Here is a 22625-nt window from a genome sequence, read left to right on the forward strand (position 1 = left end):
AAGCATACAGTAGAGGACATGTGCAGGTTGATTGGTCTGTCAGACACTGTCCCTCATCTTATGGCAGGCAGCAATGTAGTGCGCTGCCAACCCACAGCTCTCTGCGTCCTCCCCCAACAGGACGGGTAGCCTACTCTCATCAGAGAGGTCTTTGAAAGCTTGAATAAGGGTTTCAAATTTGGGGAAATGACACTCTTTAAGTGTTTTATATTTTTGACATTTTGTCAGGAAATGCAGCTCCGTCTCAGGTTCTGCTGTTGTGCAGTGGTTGCACAGCCTTTCCTCTACAGGGAGCCAGGTTTTCCTGTGTCTACCCTTCTCAATGGCAAGGCTGTGCTCACTGAGCCTGTACTTTCAAGGTTTTTCTAAGGTTTAGATCAGTAACCATGGTCTAATAGTTAGCCACGGTGTACTGTCCATTTAGGGCCAGATAGCACTGCATTTTGCTTCGTGCTTGTGCTTCCCAATAAGCAATGTAGTTTTGTTTTGATTGTGTTGTAATTTGTTTAATTCTGATTGATTGGATGTTCTGGTCCTGAGGCTTCAGTGTGTTAGTAGAACAGGTTTGTGAACTCAGCCCCAGGACCAGCTCTTGGCATTGCAGGGCTTGGTAATGATATGAGAGGGGGTCACTGTATTTTAGATGTTTCCAAAACTTAATTGCTCTTTTTTGAGTTTTTATTTATTACTCTTCTCTCTCTCCTTCTCTCTCTCCTCATCTCTGTCTTCTCATCTTACTCTCCTCATCTCTCTCTTCTTATCTCTCTCTCATCTTTCTCTCCTCATCTCTCTCTTCTCATCTTACTCTCCTCATCTCTGTCTTCTCATCTTACTCTCCTCATCTCTCTCTTCTTATCTCTCTCTCATCTCTCTCTCCTCTTCTCTCTCCTCATCTCTCTTCACTCTTCTCCTTCAACTTTCCTCTTTCATCTCTCCCCTCTCTCTCTCCTCTCTTCTTTCCTTTTTCATCTCTCCCCTCTCTCCTCTCTTCTTTCCTTTTTCATCTCTCCCCTCTCTCTCTCTTCTCCTCTCCTCTTCCATCCTATTTCTTCCACCCTCAACAACAACAACTGTTACTGTGATCCATCTGCCAGTAAAATAATGCCAACTTTATGATTGAGTAGTGTTGATGTTTCCCTCTTCTGTTCTTTTCCTATGTTCTGGGCTCTTTCTGAAAAGTGACTGTTAATCTAGCCACAGTGGATGTTCTGAGTAGTTTCCTCTGTCATATTATATGACCAGAGTCAGAGCTGAACAACCATCTGAGGGCTCATATTGAGTTATCACAGGCAGTGCAGAGAGACAAACATGTCGTCAGTACCAGCAGTCCAAGCTTCACACTTACGCTACAGTACGTTGTAGAGTGATTCATATTCTGGGGTTCAGAAAAAAAACCTGATTGCTTGCTAGGTTTATTCACCCCAAGGTAATTGCCTGTAATGCTTCAAATCCCACTCCATCATGATACCCGACTGATTTGTATTAGAGAATTGCCTTGCACCATCTTATCTATCTTAATGTATTACTTTGTCCCATGGTACTTGTTCAGAATCTGACTTCATACAGAGACTTGGCTGTGTCTTAAGCAGATGAACATACTCTATATATAAAGCACATTATCTTGTCTTTTGTTGCTGGCCCAGTAATTGTTCTAGATTATACTGCGTGGAGTCTATAGAGATTAGGGATTTGCGAAGCTGCCGAGTGGGAAGTTATTTAGAAGATAGCTGAGTGTATTATGTGAGGGTGTGTGGGTGTGGTGTAATTTGGAGTGTTGATTTACACCACCATTTTGCAGGCACAACGTGCGTGCCAAATATGAAGAAATATGCTGTTTAATCACTTTAATACAGGACAGGGAGCGTTCATGCTGGAAAGCACCATGTGTTCAGGAGTAAAAGGTCTTAATCTTCCGTGATACCCGCTATTCCATGGCTGTGTCCCAAATGGCATCCCATTCCCTTTGTCATGCACTCCTTTTGATGGGACCCTGTTCGAAAGTAGTGCACGGTATAGGAAATAGAGTGCTGTTTGGGACGCATCCCATACGAGCTTAAACCAGTACGAAGAAAAGTGGCCTTATTATAATGGTGTTGTTAGCGTCATGTGATGCTGCAGCTTCCTCACCGTAGTTTGTGATGCTGCAGTTGTACACAGTTGTTCCCGTCCCTTTCCTGGCACCTCCGTGTCTGTGTCCCAAACGGCACCCTAGTCCCAAACGGCACCCTAGTCCCTACGTACTGCACTCCTTTTGATGGTGCCACTTGTGACACATCCAGTCGGTGTAAAACCAAGCAGCTTCTATGTGCACGTGTCCTTCTCTCACCCAGGTGCTCTAGTCTAGTTCATTATGAGGCTCTAGCCCTGCCACGACGTCATCTCTCACCCAGGTGCTCTAGTCTAGTTCATTATGAGGCTCTAGCCCTGCCACGACGTCATCTCTCACCCAGGTGCTCTAGTCTAGTTCATTATGAGGCTCTAGCCCTGCCACGACGTCATCTCTCACCCAGGTGCTCTAGTCTAGTTCATTATGAGGCTCTAGCCCTGCCACGACGTCATCTCTCACCCAGGTGCTCTAGTCTAGTTCATTATGAGGCTCTAGCCCTGCCACGACGTCATCTCTCACCCAGGTGCTCTAGTCTAGTTCATTATGAGGCTCTAGCCCTGCCACGACGTCATCTCTCACCCAGGTGCTCTAGTCTAGTTCATTATGAGGCTCTAGCCCTGCCACGACGTCATCTCTCACCCAGGTGCTCTAGTCTAGTTCATTATGAGGCTCTAGCCCTGCCACGACGTCATCGACAGCCCTGAGCTGAGCGCTAGCTCCTCATCGAGCGTTATTTCATTCTGATTTTATTGAGCACCTTTTGGCAGCTGTAAACCCAGCAGTAAAGGGATTAGCCAGTGTTTGCCTGACACATGGTGATCTCAGCACCTCCTGATTGGATTGCAATAATCCCTTTACACAGAACAAAACCCCATTACTCTGGCATTAACGCAGAGGAGAGTGTGGCTGTCTGATGCCCTGGGAGGGCTGGTGGAGTGGTAGGGGATGGAGGGGTAGAGGTGGAGGGGGTGAGGTTATCCGGGTAGGGTAACAGTGCAGGATGAAGGTGCTATTCGATAAGGGGCTAAATCAAGGAAGGGTCATGGATTCATGGCCTGCTAAAATATTGAGCCTGTTTCCCAGACTGTGTTCGGTGTGTCAGCACATAGTGTAATATGTATTGATATGATATGATATGGAGGCCGGGACGTATTGGGATAGCGTGGGCAGGGATTAAGGTAGCATTGTTAAAGGGGGGGGGGGGTGTGTGTGTGTGTGTGTGTGTGTGTGTGTGTGTGTGTGTGTGTGTGTGTGTGTGTGTGTGTGTGTGTGTGTGTGTGTGTGTGTGTGTGTGTGTGTGTGTGTGTGTGTGTGTGTGTGTGTGTGTGTGGTGAACCTAGTGCTGATCATCCCTGTATGCTGCATTAAGGAGCTTCGCCTTTTCAATCATAGTGAGGAGGATCCAGTCAAGGGTGAGTCCCAAATGGCACCCTATTCCCTAGCACCACAAGGTGCGCTATTTGGGATGTAGATAAGATATCTGTCCAGGACAGATTCTATTTCAACAAATACCCCATATATCCTGTTAGGAGAAAGTCCATTAAGCCTCTGTAAGTACTCACCATGAATCTAGATGATGTTCTCCCCATTGTAATCTTATGTTATTAATAGAATGACAGTAGGGCTGTCTCAAATGGCACCCTATTCCTTATATAGTGCACCACTTTTGTTCTGACCAGATCCCTATGGGTAGTATGGTAGTAGTGTACTACGTAGGGAATAGTGTGCCATTTGGGACGTAGCCTAGGAGTCCTTTTAGGAAGCTCTTTTGTGTTGTGTTAAAGAGATATTCCTGGTGAGCGTCAGATGCTTGTTTGTGTGTATCGACCCTGGATCATCAGTGATGTCCAACAACTATCTCAGCCCAACTGTCCTCTTCCAACAGAGAGGAACAATAGCTTGTCTACCCTGATGGTCCCAGTGCTGAAACGTTCTATGTTTCACATTTAACTTTGACAATCTCATTAGCGGCAGTTAATCAAAGTCGGTGCTCCTGACTTAATTATGAATAGAGTCGGAGAGGTAATGGTCTTGGTTGAATGGCTTGTCATTTAGAGGAAACTATTCCTGTTCTTGACTAGGACTAGGACCATAAATACATGGGAGGAGGTTGGGTTATGAGCTCACTTCTCCTCTAATAAAGACACACACATATAGGAATCAAATGCCACAAAACGTTTGCATGACTAGTATTAAGAGAATGTCTGCGATAAAATGCTCCTGCTGAATTAAGAATACTATATTTCAAGTCTCCTTATTGTGTCTACATCTTGCTTTTCATGGCTTTTTCTTGGTCAGGTCGTTATTGACTAAGCCAAAATGAAATGGAAAATAAATGTTGTCTTCCCTCCCTAGTCTTACGTTGTGGAGGAATACCCACCAACTGATAAACAAGATGGGCACAACTATAGTTATTTCATCCATATTGAATCCATATATTTTCTGTCCTCCCTAGTTTTACATGGAGGACCACCTGAAAAACCAAAATCGTCTGGAGAAGGAGTGGGAGGCTCTGTGTGCGTACCAGGCTGAGCCCAACGCCTCTACTACAGGCCTGGGGGCCGGGAACACAAAGAAGAACCGCTCCAATGCTGTGGTGGCCTGTGAGTTATTTCTCTCTTCTTTTAATAGAGTGTGGCGGTCCCAATCCTTCCATATTCTTCCATGTTTATTGGATAGAGAGGAAAGGTAGAACAGTGTGTGCTGAAAGAGCAGTGAATGGGATTTGAACCCATGCTCACAGCGGTATAGAGAGCAGTTCTCCTGCTCTCCAGACCTAAGACAGCTTTACCTTCATCTTGCACTTTGATTTGTCCCTGCATTATAGGTGACTGACCTCTGAGTTAAAGTACTGTCTTAAAATGCTGTTAGATATCATGTTACTGTCAATTGCACCCATCTGAGACTACTTTATATGATATATGGAGCGGGTTTCCTTTAGGTTGAAGTGATACGCTGAAGGTTATGTTTGAGGATGTTTTGGTTATTTCAGTATTCCAGTATGTGGAACACACTGCAGGCAGACCGGGTGGGGTGCCGGCTCCTTGTTCAGCTGGTACAATAATCCCTCCATTTCATATTTCAGATGATCACTCAAGAATAACCTTGAAGGTTGAAAACAGCCAAGGCAGTTCAGATTACATCAATGCCAGCCCAATTGTAAGTATCTTTTCTGCTTTATACTGAGGGTGTGGCGTGCTGTACTGACAGCCCGACAGGGATTTAGAACGAACAAAAGCCAAGCAGTGTTTGACAATATAATATTTGATGCGCCGGTTGCTTAGCTTTACTAAGATGCTTTGTATTGCTTATACACGCTGCGTTTCATGCATTGAATATACATAATTTTTTCAATACAAAATAAGATAAGGTGTGAATATTCACATGGGGAAAGTTTGGGAAAGGGTACTATGAATGGTTCACCCTATTCATTATTGAAAGCACAGTTGATGTGTAAAGAACTGAGATATTACTATTATTCACCTTGAATGACGCTGATGTTGGCGTATGTGTTGTTGTTTACTGTTTGGCACGGCTATGCAGTTTTTTGGGGGGTTTTGATGTTGCATATGCACACTAAGTGTACAAAACATTAGGAACACATTCCTGAGTTGCCCCCCCCCCCCCCTTTTGCCCTCAGAACAGCCTCATTTCGTTCCACAGGCATGCTGGCCCACACTCAATGTACAGTATATTCAGGTTTAGTTGATTACACATTGGCAGCTAAAAGCTGAATTGCAGTACCCAGCATAAACAAGCAAATACATACAGTAAGAAGTAAATCAGCATGAGGACTGAAGCATTTATTTCCATCAGGCTTATTTAACTTTTCCTGTTGGAAAACATCCAGAGTATAGGCCTAAATACAGTATTTTACACCTGCTTAAGTATCAAAAAATGATGTTTTGAGCAAAATAGTGTTCTGTAACTCAACTGTGAATGTCCAATGACCAAACATTTGTAAGAGAATGAGGGAAGTAAGAACCGTGTGAATTCAGCAACTGAGCATATCCATTTGAAAACAGTTGTAAAAAAACAAACCTGGAGGCAGATCCAGAAGCATTCCATTAAAAGAAGCAGGAACACTATGCATTTCAAATTCAAGGATGCGTCCCAAATGGCCCCTTATTCCCTTTATAGGGTACTTCTTTTGACCAGGGCCCATAGGGATCTCAAAAGTAGTGCACTATGTAAGGAATCGGGTTCCATTTCGGAGGCATCCCAGGCTTCGTCACACCAAGGTGCCAGGATGTGACTCACAACTAAACAGAAGAACCTTTTCCAAACACCGACTGACAAGCATGATGGGTACAACCAGTTATACAGAAATACCTCTGCTTCTGGCAATTTGATTTCCTCACTCGCCCACGCGCACAGCGTTGTTGTTGGCGCTCAGGAGAATGTTTGTCTGCAAAGTAACACTGTGAATCTTAAAGCAAAACTTAAAACGATATTATTATAAGAGTTGTGTAACTGCCTTGTGATGGGAGCATAAAGAGCTTGTTATTACTTCTCTCTACTGTAGGACCTCTGGCTTCAAGCTAATTCATCCTGAACTATTATTGCATGGCTTTGTTTTGAAGACATTACAGTACAGTGCTCCTGTTGGTTTTAAGTTGATGAAGTGTATGTCGAGTTTCTAAGGATGCTCTAGCTAGTCTTATGGACTCTCGCTTTCAGATCCTAACTACTAGCCCCTCGCAATGCATGGGGAACAAAACATCTGAGTCTGCCTCTCTCAATCCCATTGAATACCTTTTGAAACACCTCTGAAATGAGGCTCAGAACCACAGTGAATTACCTGATTAGCCTCGGTCCCCCATGGTGCGTTGGTGACAGACAGACAGAGACAGAGCAGTGCTCTGCAATAACCGCCACTGCCACCGACAGCCACCGGCCAGAAGGGAAGAAAGGCTGATAATTACAGCAACACAGACCCTGGCTGGGCAGAACAAAACAGCCATGATTACGCCTGTCGCGTTGCTGCTTGCTCCTCATTAGGTCCCAATAATGACTAATCTTTCTCTCGCTCTCTCTTTCTCTCTTTCCTTCTGACTCTCTCGCTCTCTTTCTCTCTGTCTCTCGCTCAACCTCTCTCTCTCTCTCTCTCTCTCTCTCTCTCTCTCTCTGTATATATATATATATTTCTCTCTCTTTCTCTCTCTCTATATAGATATATATAGATATAGATATATATTTCTTTCTCTATCTATATATATATCTCTCCAAACTGGGATGGGTTCCTGGAGAGCCATCAACAGCATTAGCCCCTCTGCCTACTGACGGCTGAATGGAAGAAACACACTCAAGAATGTCATTAGCACCAACTCTCAGTTGGGAGACAGCAGACACTTGGATGTGTGAGAGAGAGAAATTAGAGAGAGGAAAAAGAGAGAACAACAGAGGGAGTGAGAGCGACAGAGAGGGAGCTAGAGAAAGAGAGAGAATGAGAGAGGGAGGGAGAAGAGAGACGTACACTAAGAATGCGTACACTCAGTCTTCTTCCTCCCCCTCCCTCTCTCCCTCTTTCTCCTTCCCCCCTCTCTCTCTTTCTCTCTGTGCTGAGTGTTCTGAGAGGCTTTACACTGAGCCTCCGTATTGAGGCTATTTTAACATTTTATATTTAACCTTTATTTATCTAGGCAAGTCAGTTAAGAACAAATTCTTATTTAACAAGGACACAGTCAGTTTCTATGTTGCATCAGATACTCCCCAAGGGGATCGTTGCGGACGTTAGTTTCTTCTTAGCAATGAGTCTGGATCTGAGGACCTCCCCAACGATTTCTAGGATGGAAATACATTCCGGACCGTCTGATAGGTCCCAAGTGACGTTTTGAAAATTGGTCATTGGTTTGGATACTTTAATTGGCTAGAGATGTTCCAATCACGGATAACTTTGTTTTGTACAACACCCCTCATTTTGACGTCACCACAAACAACTTCGATGATGGCAGTCTCAGACTGAAGTATGTAGCGAATGACAGTCGAGTCATCAAGCAAGGATATTGCATAAAACAGTAGACGTTTGTTGTATTTCTTTATTACATATTTTTTAAAGGCCAAAGCTAACATGTTTGACTCCTTGTTAGCATTTGTCATCATTGACAATTATAGAAAATGACTTAAAAGCACTTTACCATTTACAGCCCGTCTATTCTCCTCCATCCTTTAACAAATGCACTTTGCAGTGACAGTTTTTCCACTTTAATTGAAATTCAAACATCTAGCTAGTTAATACTGTTCTTTTCTTCCCGCAGTTAATAAATTAAAGTTAAAAGTGTAATCTTCTGCGCAAACCTGAGTTCATTTAAAACATTTTATTATTTCAGTTCATAAAGCAACAGAAAACTATTAAAGACCATTTTGTGTGTTCAAGCCTAGGAATTATCTGTCTTCTCCCATAATTGCTTCCAGCTAAATTGGCCTATCCAATTATTACATTTTCCATACAATTTGCATGGTAATAGGTATGACTGTCACTTACCTATTCTCGCATTCGCCCCACGTTTCTGGCCCACGCTTCTTTTCAATTTCCTTGGCACTCCAAGTTTGCGAGAGTTCAGCAGCCTTGTTGATTTAAGCACCGTAGAAGAAGAAAAGACGTCATTTGGATTTTAGATTCATAGAAAGGAATTCGTCCACAAACATTTGGTTAACCAGGGTGAATGGTTTTGCACCCTGCATTAGCCCAATAGAGACCTTGAACGCTTCACTGGCCATCAAGACTATTTCTTTGGAAGGGCAGAGCAAGCAGCAATACTCTGATTGTCCTTGTTCTACAGCCATTGTGGCTGTTACTTTAAATCAGCCTTATGCTAAAATTGCTCTTACAGATTGTTAAATTGCTTTTTACAATGTGATAATGATTCTGTGAAGTTTTCATTGGACCCGATAGTGTTGTTTCATTATGATTTAGTTTTACATTTTGATTTGATTTATTTTTCGATGGGACCCAGTCTAAGATTATTATTCTTTCTCAAAGCACCTACGAGCGTAAACTTTGTGGTCCTGTACTTTATCAATAATTAAGTAATAACCTTTCTCTTCCTCTCTCTCTCTCTCTTCCTCGCTCGCTCTCTCTCTCGCTCTCTCTCACACTCTCTTTCTCTCACTCTCTTTCTCTCTCCCCAGATGGACCACGACCCACGGAACCCAGCCTACATTGCGACTCAAGGCCCTCTCCCCTCCACGGTGTCTGATTTCTGGCAGGTACACTCCTCTGTCTCATAAAATCAATATCTTCTCCAGTCTTTAACAAGAACGGAACCATGTTATTAGCAGTGTAATTCAAACTGGAGACAAGTGCTTTTTGTAGACGCCATAGCCTCCATATATACCGCTACACAATCTAGTTGCAAATGATAATCAAATATCAGTATACATTATACATACAGATAGACCTGGTTGTGTCAGGCTAGGAGAGAAAGGGAGGTCGTCTTGAATTAGATTTGATTATTTCATGCAATCGATAAAGTGGTTCATTATTATTCTACCTCTCTGATAATGGCACTATGTAGGGAATAGGGCGCCATTTGCGATGCATCTTCTGTCACCAGTATGCTACTTGAATTGTGCTACTGAGTGGAGGGAATGCCTGGCCCAGCATGAGGACAACTGAAGTAGGTGCCTCCCCCTGTCCCTGGACCCCCTCTCTGCCTAATCCCTGTTGGAGAGGGGGGATGGAGGCTCTCTCTCTCTCCTCACTAATCTTCTCCCTCTTGTCCATTCACTGGCCCTCTCCGCACAGGATGCAGCTCTTTCTCTTCTTCGCCTCTATTTAGGTCTCTCCCTCCCCCTCTCTTTCGCTCTCTCCCTTTCTCCTTCTTCCCCTCTCCGTCCTTCAACCCTCCCCCTCTCTCTCTCTCGCTCTCTCTCCTTCCCCCAATCTCTTCCTCTCTCCTCTTCCCCTCTCCCCCTCTGTCTCTCGCTCCCTCTTTCTCTCTCTCTCTTTCTAACCCCCTTTCTCTCCCCCGTCATTTTCCCCCTCTCCCATAGTCATTAAGGCGACTCAGAGTTCAGAGAGCTTCCATATCCAGGCTTGAACTGAGGGTATTTTTAAGTGTCCATTCCAAAAGAATGATGTTCTACAATCATCAAGGGCTGGTTTCCCGGACACAGATTAAGACTAGTCCTAGAGTAAGAAGCACTTTCAATGGAGAATCAAGTAATAACCTTGATGTAACTTCACATTTATTCAGCACCATTATAACTGTAGTTATTGGGAGGGTTGTTCAATGGGCTTAAAGCGGCAATCAGCAGTTGAAACAATAACAAACCGTTCTCCCAGCCCCTGCTGCGGTATAACAAATTGAGGGGATGGGGCTTGAGAAATGTTAACATTCTCTAATTCATAAACAGACTTATGGATCCAAGGTATGACCATCCATCCACATCACAATTTCGTTTTAACCATGTTTTGAAGCTATATAGGGCTTGTTTACATTTACTTTGTTGACAAACATTGGAGTAAAACAGGCTTATATTTTGGGTTCTGATGGGGTATGACAGTTTAAATATGATCGTCAGGCATTTAGAAGTTCTATTCTTCTAGAATCAATGGGTACATGCACGTTATTCATTTAGAAGTTCCAAACTGGATGTAGCAACTGCTGATGGCCCCTTTAAGAGGATCTACTTTCATTAGTATCTTTATTATTAAATGTTGAGCCATAGGTGAAAGCATCCTGGTAATCTGATGACTGTAACAATAATGTTTTATTAGCTCCATTAACCTGCCTGCTGCTTTTCTATCCTGCCAATGACTCTCTGGAGCCTATCTAGTTTCTGGCCAACGGCAAATAAACCGGCTGTATGTCAGCGGGGAAAATCCACCTACACAGACACTCCTAGTTCTGGAACGACACAGTAGGGAGAGGGACTGTCTCAATAGCGATAATGTATTCATTTGTTGAGGGACAGATACAATTAAAACATTGACAGTCAGATGCATTGTACCGTCATGCTTTAGTGTGGGCTAATTTGCAACGTCAACCCCCCTAGACATGTAGCTGTTATTTTTTTTCTTCACCAAACTGTTTTACTATTGTTAAAGTTTGGACAAATGCAACCATTTCGAGGACTTTAATAAATTCACAGCGACAGCGAACAGTGTTTTTACCAATTGTCTTTTGGAAAGTAGATGATACTGTAATTTAGATGCAGACGACTCAATAAGATGAATGAACGGATAATAATGAACTATTTTAATCGAGCGTTTTATTCCAAAGAAATTGAGAACAATAAATATTCTTGTTTGTGTTGTGTTGTCTGTTTCCTGTGACACGAGTGAATGGGCTCCTACATAAAAGGGGGTTCAAAGTGTGTGTGAGAGCGTCTGAATAGAGTAGCGTGAGTGAGAGGCAAGTGCGGGTGTGTAGGCATGTCACGAGGCAATTATCTGGCGTTGCCGTGTGACAAAATGGCGGTTCTCTGTCTTTTGTGTGCAGATGGTGTGGGAGAACGGCTGTGTGGTCATTGTCATGCTGACGCCCCTCACTGAGAGCGGAGTCAAACAGTGCTACCACTACTGGCCTGACGAGGGGTCCAACCTCTACCACATCTATGAGGTACGAGGCCTGGCTATCCAACGTCGGCTGTTTGATCAAATAGACCAGTTTTACATTATTGTAGTTGTGTGTGTTGTCTGTTCTCAATTGAAATATGGTTATAGTCGTTTTGATTTGTGTAACAGAGTAATTCAGCATAATTTTTTTTGTAAATGGACTCACTTTTAATTGTATTAATCTGTTTAATATAATTTAATACAGTAATACGAACTTTCTATAAGGTGCACTACGTGTTTAAAATCTAGTGCACTTATAATGGCATGCATATGTGTGTATTCAGAGATAACTCTGACCATAGAATTAGACCATGTGAACTCATTCTTCTTCTCTGACTCTGACATCACTTCCTCTTTTTGTAGGTGAACCTGGTGTCGGAGCACATCTGGTGTGATGACTTCCTGGTTCGTAGTTTCTACCTGAAGAACATGCAGACCAACGAGACTCGCACCGTCACGCAGTTCCACTTCCTCACCTGGCTCAACCAGAACGTCCCTGAGTCCAGCAGGACACTCCTGGACTTCCGCAGGTAGGACTTCCTAGAGTCAGGGCTACCCTCACCACTATTGAAAATTGCAAAAATCCGGAGAACTTTCCCAAAATGCCCAGATTTTCCAGAAAGCCTGAAGGAATCTGGGGAAAGTTACCTGGAAATTTTGGGGAAAGATACCAGATTTTTGCAACCATATTATTGTCAGATTGATATGGTATCAATAAAGTAATTTGTGGTATTAAACTTCTGGTTCCTTTTTCATATTCTCTCTTATTTTCCTCCCACTTTACATGCCAGTCTTCGTATAGTACTATCACTACTATGACTCAGTAATCTCTTTATTGCTAGCCCTACTGCTCTCTAAGGTCCACCGAGGAAACTTTCAAATAACAGAACAAGTCTGAGTAGTGTGATGTTATATAGCCTGGTGTTATTGTATTTGTGGTGCACACTCATGAGGTGAGATCTTCTGGGGAAAGACAAGGGCCAGGATATGTGGTCAAAGAAAATATACTGCCATCGAACCACCAACTGTGGTGAGTGTAGAAATATTGTCTTTTATCACAGGTGAAGGAATGGTGAGGGGAAATAATGAGTTCTCGCTCAATTTCTTATCGCATGCTATTGCAGTAACACTTGAATCTGAATATTGGTTTGTGGTTTCGACATCATTTATCACACTTGAGGGTTCGAGAACATAAACTGCTAGCTAATTCCTCTCTCTGTATGCCGGCATGTATTTAATTAACATGATTTACTTCTGATTGAGCAGCACACTCTTTTTTTCAGTTTCATAGCTACCTACCTGTTTTGGTTTGGTTCTTCCTTCTGTTATGTTGCCAGCTAATTAGCGGTTGCCAGTGTCATTTTTGTGATGTTGCAGCTAGTAATATGAGCCCAGTTGCATAGTCACAAAAGTGATCATTGGAAACTGTGACTCTGCAACCAGGGGCCTTGCGGAACCCCCCTCCTCCTCCTACCCCTCTCCTCTCTCTCCTCAGCCTCTCCTCTCTCTAACGACCTCTCACCTTTTGCTTGCTCATGATTTGCTTGACTTCCTCTGACTGATACTCTCTATAAGCTTAACTTCTCTAAGGATCGACTCTCTCCTTTGAATTCCCCCACTACTCCCCCAACCAACCCCCCATTTGGTGATCTGCTGTTGTCCTATGGTAACTTGGTTCATGGTGGGATCTGTGGGATCGGGTCTTCTGAATTGTGAAAAGAATTGGTTTGTTGCGTAACATTTTCTGTCAATTTACTTTTGATCGATGAAGGAATACTATTCATTTAAATCCAATTTATTAAAGAGATTATCATTGGGGATTATAGCGAGAGCATGAAACAAATCCTCGGCTTAAGTACTCAGTTTCCTGCCCCATGTAAATGTATAAGTACTGTAGTATACATACAGATGGAAGTTGAATTCTTATTTAGTTCTATACGTTTCAGTAAGATCATTAGCCTACTTAGTGTACTTTTAAGGGAGTAAGTGACCCCCTAAACCCCACCACCGCTACCCCTTTAACATTGTAGTTCTTGCGCTCCATGATCAAAAGATCTGGTCCAGCATAATTCACCCCCACAACAACAGCTAGTTAACAATGTGAGGGCTGCTGTACGGTGCTGCTGGCAGGAGTGTGTCTCGTCTCGCCACTGTGTAATGTCTTTAATTGTACAAGGTTAATGCACGGCGGTCACAGGGCCTGAGTCTCAAATGGCACCCTATTCCCTATATAGTGCACTACATTTGATCAGAGCCCTGGTAAAAATTAGTGCACTAAATAGGGAATAGGCTGCCATTTGGGATGTAGACAGGCATTTTACCCAGCAGCCATCACACCTCATTACCACAATCCAATATATCACCACTGCAATGGCATATCTTCATTAAGTCAGTCTATTAATTATGATTGTGAAATGTGGATTTATTATTTAAATGTTTTTGATTGACAGGGGATGTATCTTTCCTCCATAGTATCATTATAATATTTTACCTTGATGTAGACTTGTTCTTGATATACAGAAATGCATTTCTATCGGGTCATTATTCATTTGAGAAGTGTTGCCCAGTTAAAATCAAGCATAAATGAGAATAACATTGGTTCAATCACTGGGTGTGCTCTTTTATGTTATATTTAATTGAATTTTGATGTTGGGATTTAATGTTTATAATGCTTTATGTCTGTCTGTTCTGTTGCAGAAAGGTTAACAAGTGCTACCGGGGAAGGTCTTGTCCTATAATAGTCCACTGCAGGCAAGTATAAACAGTATTGTACCTCAGTAGAAGTAAATGATGGAACACATTATACCGTGTGTCTGTACTGGGCCTGACATCTATGAGTATTGCTCCGTCTCTCTGAGTCATATGGCTTGAATAGATGTGCAAAGATCTGAATCACTGTGTTTTCCTTTTATACTGTGTAGGCTAGCCTAGTGGTTAGAGCTTTGGGCTAGTTTGCAAGTTCGCAAGTTGCAAGTTCAAATCCCCGAGCTGACAAGGTACAAATCTGTCGTTCTGCCCCTGAACAAGGCAGTTAACCCACTGTTCCTAGGCCGTCATTGAAAATAAGAATTTGTTCTTAGCTGACTTGCCTAGTTAAATAAAGGTAAAATAAAAATTTTAATAAATATACACTCCTATCCACAGTTCCCAAATATATATCAAACCTGGAATATAGTTTAGAGTTTACAGCTTGTGTTTTCAGTTTTCAAATAATCATTAGCACAAGCAACACAATTTGAATAGCTAGAGCCTTTTACAATACATAGATGCACCTTGCAGACAGATCACAAGGCTCTCTCCTTCTCTCACTCTGCTCAGCTCTGACAGACCAGCCAGGCCAGGCTAGGCAGGCAGACTTCTTAAGACCTGTTTTTTGTGTTCCGAGGCTGTTTGTCCCCAGCATTATCTTTGATCAGTCCGTAATGACTTGTGCTAGACGTTGCTAGGTGTAGGTACATACTGCAGACCTCAGATCATAGACATAGATAGCAGCATCCCCCTTGAGTTCCTGCCTGTGTCCCAAATGGCAACCTAGTCCCTATATAGTGGCCCTACCGGGCCCTAGTCAAAGGTAGTGCACTACAAAGGGAATAGGGTGCCATTTGGGATGCACATCCTGTATACTGCAGTGGGATTGTGTTCAATTATCACTGCCCAGTGTGTTCAGGTACACAACAGACTGTGTGAGTATGTACACACACCACTCGTGTTTTTTTTTAGGGGTTTTGGTTTTATTTTCACAGAGCCAACACCAGTTGAAGTAGAGGATTTAGAAATGGAAAGACATAAGTGAAATGCATAGTGTAAATATTATCTCTCTATTCAACAGACAACATCGATCTCTATACTGAGTGTTTTAGTTTTTCACCAGCAACGTGAAGAAAAAGAATGCATAATATTTCAGCTTTGCCACTTTTGAGGACGGTTCATTTTTTCCTGTTATTATATTTAATCTCCAAAACAACCGTTTTATTCCAAAATGATCATGCTTTGATGTTGTTCAGCCCCTTCATAAAACATGCAGAGTATTAAACTGTCCTCTATGCTGTAACCTGTTATAAGTGCATGGAAGCAGGGCACGCTTTTTGGAAGTGAAACAATATCAAACAAATAATATCAGCATTCAAAATGAACAACTTGTTTTCATTTTTAGGGCTATAAGAACAATTGTGTTGACTAAAACAATAACACATAGCTAATGATGCTCATCTCTCGCTCTCTCTCTCTCTCTCTATCTCTCTCTCTCTCTCTCTCTCTCTCTCTCTCTCTCTCTATATCTATCTATCTATCTATCTATCTCTCTCTCTCTCTCTCTCTCTCTCTATCTATCTATCTATCTATATATCTATATATCTCTCTCTCTATATATCTCTCTCTATATATATATATATATATATATATATATATCTATATCTCTCTCTATCTCTCTCTATCTCTCTCTATATATATATATATATATATATCTCTCTCTATATATATCTCTATATATATATATATCTCTGTATATCTATCTATCTCTCTCTCTATCTATCTATCTCTCTCTCTCTATCTCTCTATCTATCTATCTATCTATCTCTCTCTATATATATCTCTCTCTCTATCTCTCTCTCTATTGCAGCGACGGCGCCGGGAGGAGTGGAACATACATTCTGATTGACATGGTTCTCAATAAGATGGCTAAAGGTGGGAGTCAGACAGCTTTTATTTTCTCTTTACGCTTCTGTGGTGGAGGCATCGCCATGGCAACATTAAAGCCATTTTTCAGCCGTGGGTCTTGAAATGCATTAGAGGGTGACTGACTGGGGGGGGGGGCAGCTTCACTGTATGAATGATCAATGGAGATGGAGTGATTTGGGGGGTTAATATTTTCCAAAGGCAGTATTCCCAATCACAATTATTATTTCAGATATGTAGTTTGAGAGTTCCTACTTTGCCAATTTACATCAAGCAAATTGTAAATGTGTTATGATCAGTTCATGATGTTTATTTCAATGTTATACAAACTATACATCATTGTGTTCGTGTAGACTCGCATGCGGATTATGTTGGAATGTGCTATTCTATTCAAATGAAAAGCACCTTACACCAATTGCTTCAGCATGACACACACACACACACAGGTTCCCCCCTCTTTTTTTCTTGACCTATTCGCCTCTGGTGTGTATGTGTTTGTGTGTGTGTGTGTGCATCCGTGCGTTTACATTTGTGTATTAGTGATTGCAAAATCTTCTGACCGGTGCTGTGACCTTGGCCTTAATGAAATATCAAAGGCCAAAGCAGGCATCTTAGGCCTGCTGAGAGGGGCTTTTCCCAGGCTGTCACGCTGTGAGGCAGCCCAAAGGCTTTTTTTTCTCCATGCCGGGGAGGAATCTGGGCCCGGCCAGTTAGGGCTAGGGTCCTCTTTGTCTGTCTCCTGAGAAGCAGGAGGCCCAGGTTGCAGCGACAGCGTTCCCTCAACCTGATCAAAGGACCTGTAGGCCCTTGGACACACAATCATTCTCTCGTCTCTTTTTGTACCCTCTCCTTTTCTCCCAAGGAATAAATTGTAAATTCGGAGGCTGAGAATTATGCAGGTTTTTTAACATACTCTTTTTTTCTCCTGCTGTAATGTTCTCTCTAACTTAAGAATCGTCAGCACAAGTGCAGGAGTGCTTTCAGCCCGGGGTCCAGCTGCTAGCCACGGCTCTGTCTCTTTCACAGCTCCCATAAGGAGTTGGGGCTTTCTCTTCTTTCTTCTCAGGCTCCCCTCCTTGAAGGGAATCTTGCGAGGGAAACTCAATTGAGACGTTTATACTGTTCCTCCACAGTCTGGTTTATTAGAACCAGCACAATAGTACGATTGTTAGTTCCCAGAAAATGAAGAACTTATCAGCGTGGTGCTCGTAGAACTGTGCGAGCACCATTCTTGGGGACGAATAGGCTGGAGTTCCTCCTTTGTAACTGTAAAGTAAAAACTGTCATATTGAAAGAGAGAATGGCTTGAACGAGCTAGCTTATTATTATTATTTATGTGTCAAAACAAAAAGTTTGCTCTTTTGATACACCGGAATGATTTTCTGAGGAATCTGTGGGAGGGATTGAGGTAGTTAGCTACAGAAAACGAATCAAATCCATTTTCTTTCCATCTATTTTCATCACCACTCCTCATGAATTTAATTGTGTTGTGCTTGTCTCCCTCGCTCTGTTACTTATTTCTTTCTCTGTGAGGTTTCACGGTAGGCTTTCAGTGCCACACAGGCGATCATGTAGTCTGGCCCCAATTAGTTCAAGACCCAGATAGCCGTCTTCTTTGTGATCACAGCCGTGTTTGGTCGGCAGGGGAGCATGGAGCGGTGCCAACTGGGCACTGGGTCTGGGCCTGCTGCCAGCCTGACTGGGCACTGGGTCTGGGCCTGCTGCCAGCCTGACTGGGCACTGGTGCTGAGACAGTGAAGGGAGGCTGCTCCGCTTGTCCAGTAGCCAGCACATCTAGCTATTCACCTGGGCGGCAGCTTGCCAGGCAGACAGACAGACACTCCCCACCCCTCGCTGCCTGACACTGAGACAGCCAATAGGGCACCTTGTTTAGCTCACAAAGCAACAGGGGGGACAAAGCTTTTATCATAACAAATATTTCTTTTTTGATTTTTATGTTTTTCTTTTAAGAATCTTAGCTAAATCCCTGACTCACTCTGATTCCGGTATCTTACATTACATGGCTTTACAAATACCTTTGCAAACATGGTCTTTTTCCCCAGACAGTTTTTTCTCCACTATCTTTTTTTCATCCAGACAACAAGAACAATCTGAGCCTTGTTTGTAGCACTTGTGTGGAGATGGGATGAATGTAATAGTTTTCAATCGCTGCAAGGCGGAGGTTCCAAAGGGAGCGGGTAAAAAAGGAGATTGACAGACGCTGCCTGGATTATCTCCTGGCTTTGAACTCAGTCCAATTTGTTGTTGGTGTTGTGTTGCAGGTGCTAAGGAGATTGATATTGCTGCCACCCTGGAGCACTTGAGGGACCAGCGGCCGGCTATGGTCCAGACAAAGGTACTGTCCTCACCTCTACTGGGAACTCTAATGGACTCTTTCATTTTTGAGAGGGCGGGAGGGAGGGAGCGAGCTTACTAGAGAGGCAGGTGTCATTGCGTAGTAAGTTGGTGCACAAATGGATGTTCTTCACAACTGGATTTGGTGCAGGGCTGATGCAGTCATTTACAATGTAACACAGTGAGAGCAGAAGTTATCTTGACATCCAATCCCCGCAATAAATCTCCTCAAAGAGGATGATGTACCTCAGAGCCTTTGTACATCACCACCATACCTCATTTAAAATGGTGAGTTGAATACATCACCCCGGATTACAGTCTAGTAGGACAGACAAAACTAAGAAATGTAGAAATGTTTTATCTGAAAATGTAGCTTTAATAGCTTTAAGAAGTGTCTGCAGTGCAGTTCTAATAATTAGCTTCAGAATGATTGCCTTTGCTTTAGTGTAGTGCTAGGTTTGTAGTAGGTGTATAGTGCTTCCTATATACTTCTACAGTAAGAGAGAGCGAGACTGGCAAGCTCAGTTAGCTGTGTGTCTTGTCTACAGTGGGATGGATGTGTAACACAGGTACGCTCTGTGTCCTCGACAAATGTAGAGCTTTTATGTCTGTTTCATAAAGCAGAGCTTTCTCTCCAGAGTGTCAGCTCAAATGGGACTCAAGTTGTTCCCCAACACTAAAAACAAAGAATGAACACTATTTATTATGGTCAGACAATTCACAGTGCATCAACAGCCAGTTTGGAAACAGTCATTATAGTGTGGATTCACTGAGAATTATTAGATTGGTAGCCCCAGCAGTCATATCGACCATCCTTTATTAAACTGTTTATCCACAATGAGTGACTATTATATTTTTGCTATTATGGTGATGAAAACATCATGTTTTATTAGTAGAAGTCTTTGTTTTCTGCAATATATTTCTGATGCAGTTCTATTGATGTCAGTAGTTTAGGGTTCTACGTCAGTGGTTTAGGTGCACAGACACAGTACATCTTAGTTGTTTGTTTAGTTAGTAAACGCAAGTCTCACTCCCCCTAGTGGTTGCTTATTGAATCACAGAGAAGTCCGGACTTTAATAGACCATCTTTCACATGAGTCGCTGTACTGTAGCTCCCCAGGTGTTTACATTTCTGTAATGTGAGTCTATTTCTAAATAATCTGGAAAGAACATTGGTTTGAACTTTACATTGACTCTCTTGCTCCCCTCCCTCTCTATTTGTCTCTCTCTCCACCCTCAGGAGCAGTTTGAGTTTGCATTGACAGCTGTCGCAGAGGAGGTGAACGCCATACTCAAAGCTCTTCCACAGTGAGAGGAGTACCCACTACCAAGCCTCAGCAGCAGCTCTCACCAGTGATCTCTCTCCTTCCCTTCCTGTCTCCCACTCCACAACTCATCCTCTCCACCTCTCCGTCTTTGTGGATGTTGTGCGAGAAAGTGTGACCTGATCTTAGATGTGCAATATAACGCCTTTATTTTTTGGTCTACGGAGCTTGTTTCCAAACAGACAATTTAGTGCATCAAGAATTTGACTGATTGAAAAAAAGTTTTATCTGTTAAATGATTGGAATATATTAATCACCGAAATCTTGTTTTTAGATCTCTATGTATGTGTGATTAATGATTATATTGGTCATCACATCTGTATCATAGGACATATTTAAGTTTGATGTCTTTTTTCACTTTGGTCCCGTGTACTGAACCATACCATACCATGATATGTAGATCAGAAGGAAAACTGCTCAGTTAGGTCAAGTGAATACTGATAACAATGATGCTGATGATAATTCTAGTTACCATAGTGATAATGATACCAAGCAATATGTGTTTCTTCAGATTGTCGAGACCTGGGCAAATAAGTGTAAGTTGTGGACGACGATTGTGAGTAAACTAAGCTAACTAATGTCAGTAAACTAAACGTAGTCATGCTAATGCCTGCCTCAAGTAAAGCAGTTCTATGAATTGGTGTGTGTACTGTATGATATTGTCCTTTTGTAAATAAAGCAGTTCTTCTAAATCTGGATGAACTTGTACATGCAGCAACAATGGCTTAAGTGTGATTATAAACTTGGTGGTCCGCGCCCTGAATGCTGAAAGCCATCGTATATCAGACTGTATACCACGGGTATGACAAAACGTTTATTTTTACTGTTCTAATTACATCGGTAACCAGTTTATAATAGCAATAAGGCACCTCAGGGGTTTGTTGTATATGGCCAGTATACCACTGCTAAGGGCTCTGTCCCAGCACTCCGCATTGCATCGTGCATAAGAACAGCCCTTAGCCGTGGTATACTGGCCATATACCACAAACCCCCGAGGTCCCTTACTGCTATTAGAAACTGCCACTGGATGTCCATGTGTCTTATTAACAGCTGAGTCCATATCTGATTCCCTAATGGTACCCTATTCCTTATATACATTGCACTACTTTTGACCAGGGCTCTATGTAGGGAATAGGGTGCAATTGGGGCCGTAGACCTGGCAGGTTCATCTGCACTACAGGAGTACTGTCAGCTCTACCCCAACACTTTGTGCTTTGACAAGACTCATACCATTTAAATCCCAAAATCGTATATCAATCTTCATGTATGTTGTGTCCGTTGGATTGCATTCTGTTTTGTACATCCAGTATGTTCTGAATTGCAAATGATATGACCTGGAAATGATATGACCAGGCATTGGTAGCATACACTACCAATGCCTGGCTATTTCAAACTATTATTCGCCAGTAGTATGTACAGTATTTCCTTCAGCCTCAAAATATATCCTAGTGAAACCCTGGTCACATATTTTGCTTAGCAGATATTACTTCACTTATGTTTGACGAAAGATATGATTGTACATGATGCATCCCATCATTTCATGTCACCATTAAGACAGCCAGGGAGATGACTATTTACTTTGACAAGCCAAGGATATATAATCATGCCATTTGAGCCATTCGATTCTGAACAATAGTAATAGTGGCAGTACAGAGGAGGAATAGTGGATTGTTATTACATTTTGGCATAAACTCCTTTTCCCTATCACTGCTGTGTGTTCCAAATGGCACCCGAATCCCTTTATTGTACACTTCCTTTGACTAGAGCCCTATTGGACCTGGTCGAAAGTAGTGCACTATGAAGGGAATTGGGTACCATTTGAAACGCATCCAGAGTTAAAAAGTGGGCCATGTTAATGCTGTGTCCTATACTGCAAAAACCTTTTATCTTTCAACTAATTTATTTCAAGAGAAGCCTGGTCTGTTCCACTGATCTGTATGTATATATTATTAGTCAAAAACCAACAGAAGATATGTTGTTCTATCACTGAAGATAAACTATTGTGAATAAAGTTCCATTACTGAGGGTGCAACCTTGTTTTCCCTTTCTTTCCACCACTATCTGCTTGTACAGTACCGTACATATTTAGTTCTGCATTGTCTGAGTAGGCAAGAAACCTGTGTACAGACTACACAACAATCATACCTATTCAAAATGAGATCTGATCCTATTTCTCAAAGGAACCTTAGCACCGTATTGTGAGGTCTCTTGCCTACTCAGACAATGCAAAACTAAATATCTACGGTACAGCGCAGCATTCAACACCATAGTACCCTCCAAGCTCATCATTAAGCTTGAGGCCCTGGGTCTCAACCCCACCCTGTGCAATTGGGTCCTGGACTTTCTGATGGGCCGCCCCCAGGTGGTGCAGGTAGAAAACAACATCTCCACTTCGCTGATCCTCAACACTGGGGCTCCACAAGGGTGTGTTCTCAGACCTCTCCTGTACTCCCTGTTCACCCATGACTGCGTGGCCATGCACGCCTCCAACTCAATCATCAAGTTTGCAGATGACACTTCAGTAATGGGTTTGATTACCAACAACGACGAGACAGCCTACAGGGAGGAGGTGAGGGCACTCAGGGTGTGGTGTCAGGAAAAC

At 42.6% G+C, this 22625-nt stretch overlaps 1 protein-coding gene across 1 annotated transcript in view; it reads left to right on the plus strand.

Moving 5' to 3' along the window:
* The window catches only part of LOC106568821 (receptor-type tyrosine-protein phosphatase N2), a 150414-nt gene extending 128359 nt beyond the window's left edge, over positions 1-22055 (plus strand). The window contains exons 17-25 of the mRNA XM_014139506.3: positions 4563-4710; positions 5193-5266; positions 9239-9316; positions 11554-11673; positions 12033-12199; positions 14367-14420; positions 16288-16352; positions 18626-18699; positions 19939-22055. Coding sequence (XP_013994981.2) covers positions 4563-4710; positions 5193-5266; positions 9239-9316; positions 11554-11673; positions 12033-12199; positions 14367-14420; positions 16288-16352; positions 18626-18699; positions 19939-20010 — 852 coding nt within the window. The 3' untranslated portion in view covers positions 20011-22055. The remainder of the gene's footprint in view (positions 1-4562; positions 4711-5192; positions 5267-9238; positions 9317-11553; positions 11674-12032; positions 12200-14366; positions 14421-16287; positions 16353-18625; positions 18700-19938) is intronic.
* The last annotated feature ends 570 nt before the right edge of the window (positions 22056-22625 follow it).

This window comes from Salmo salar, chromosome 14 (assembly GCF_965601325.2).
Source record: "Salmo salar chromosome 14, fSalSal1, whole genome shotgun sequence".
In the NCBI taxonomy this organism is placed as follows: domain Eukaryota; kingdom Metazoa; phylum Chordata; class Actinopteri; order Salmoniformes; family Salmonidae; genus Salmo; species Salmo salar.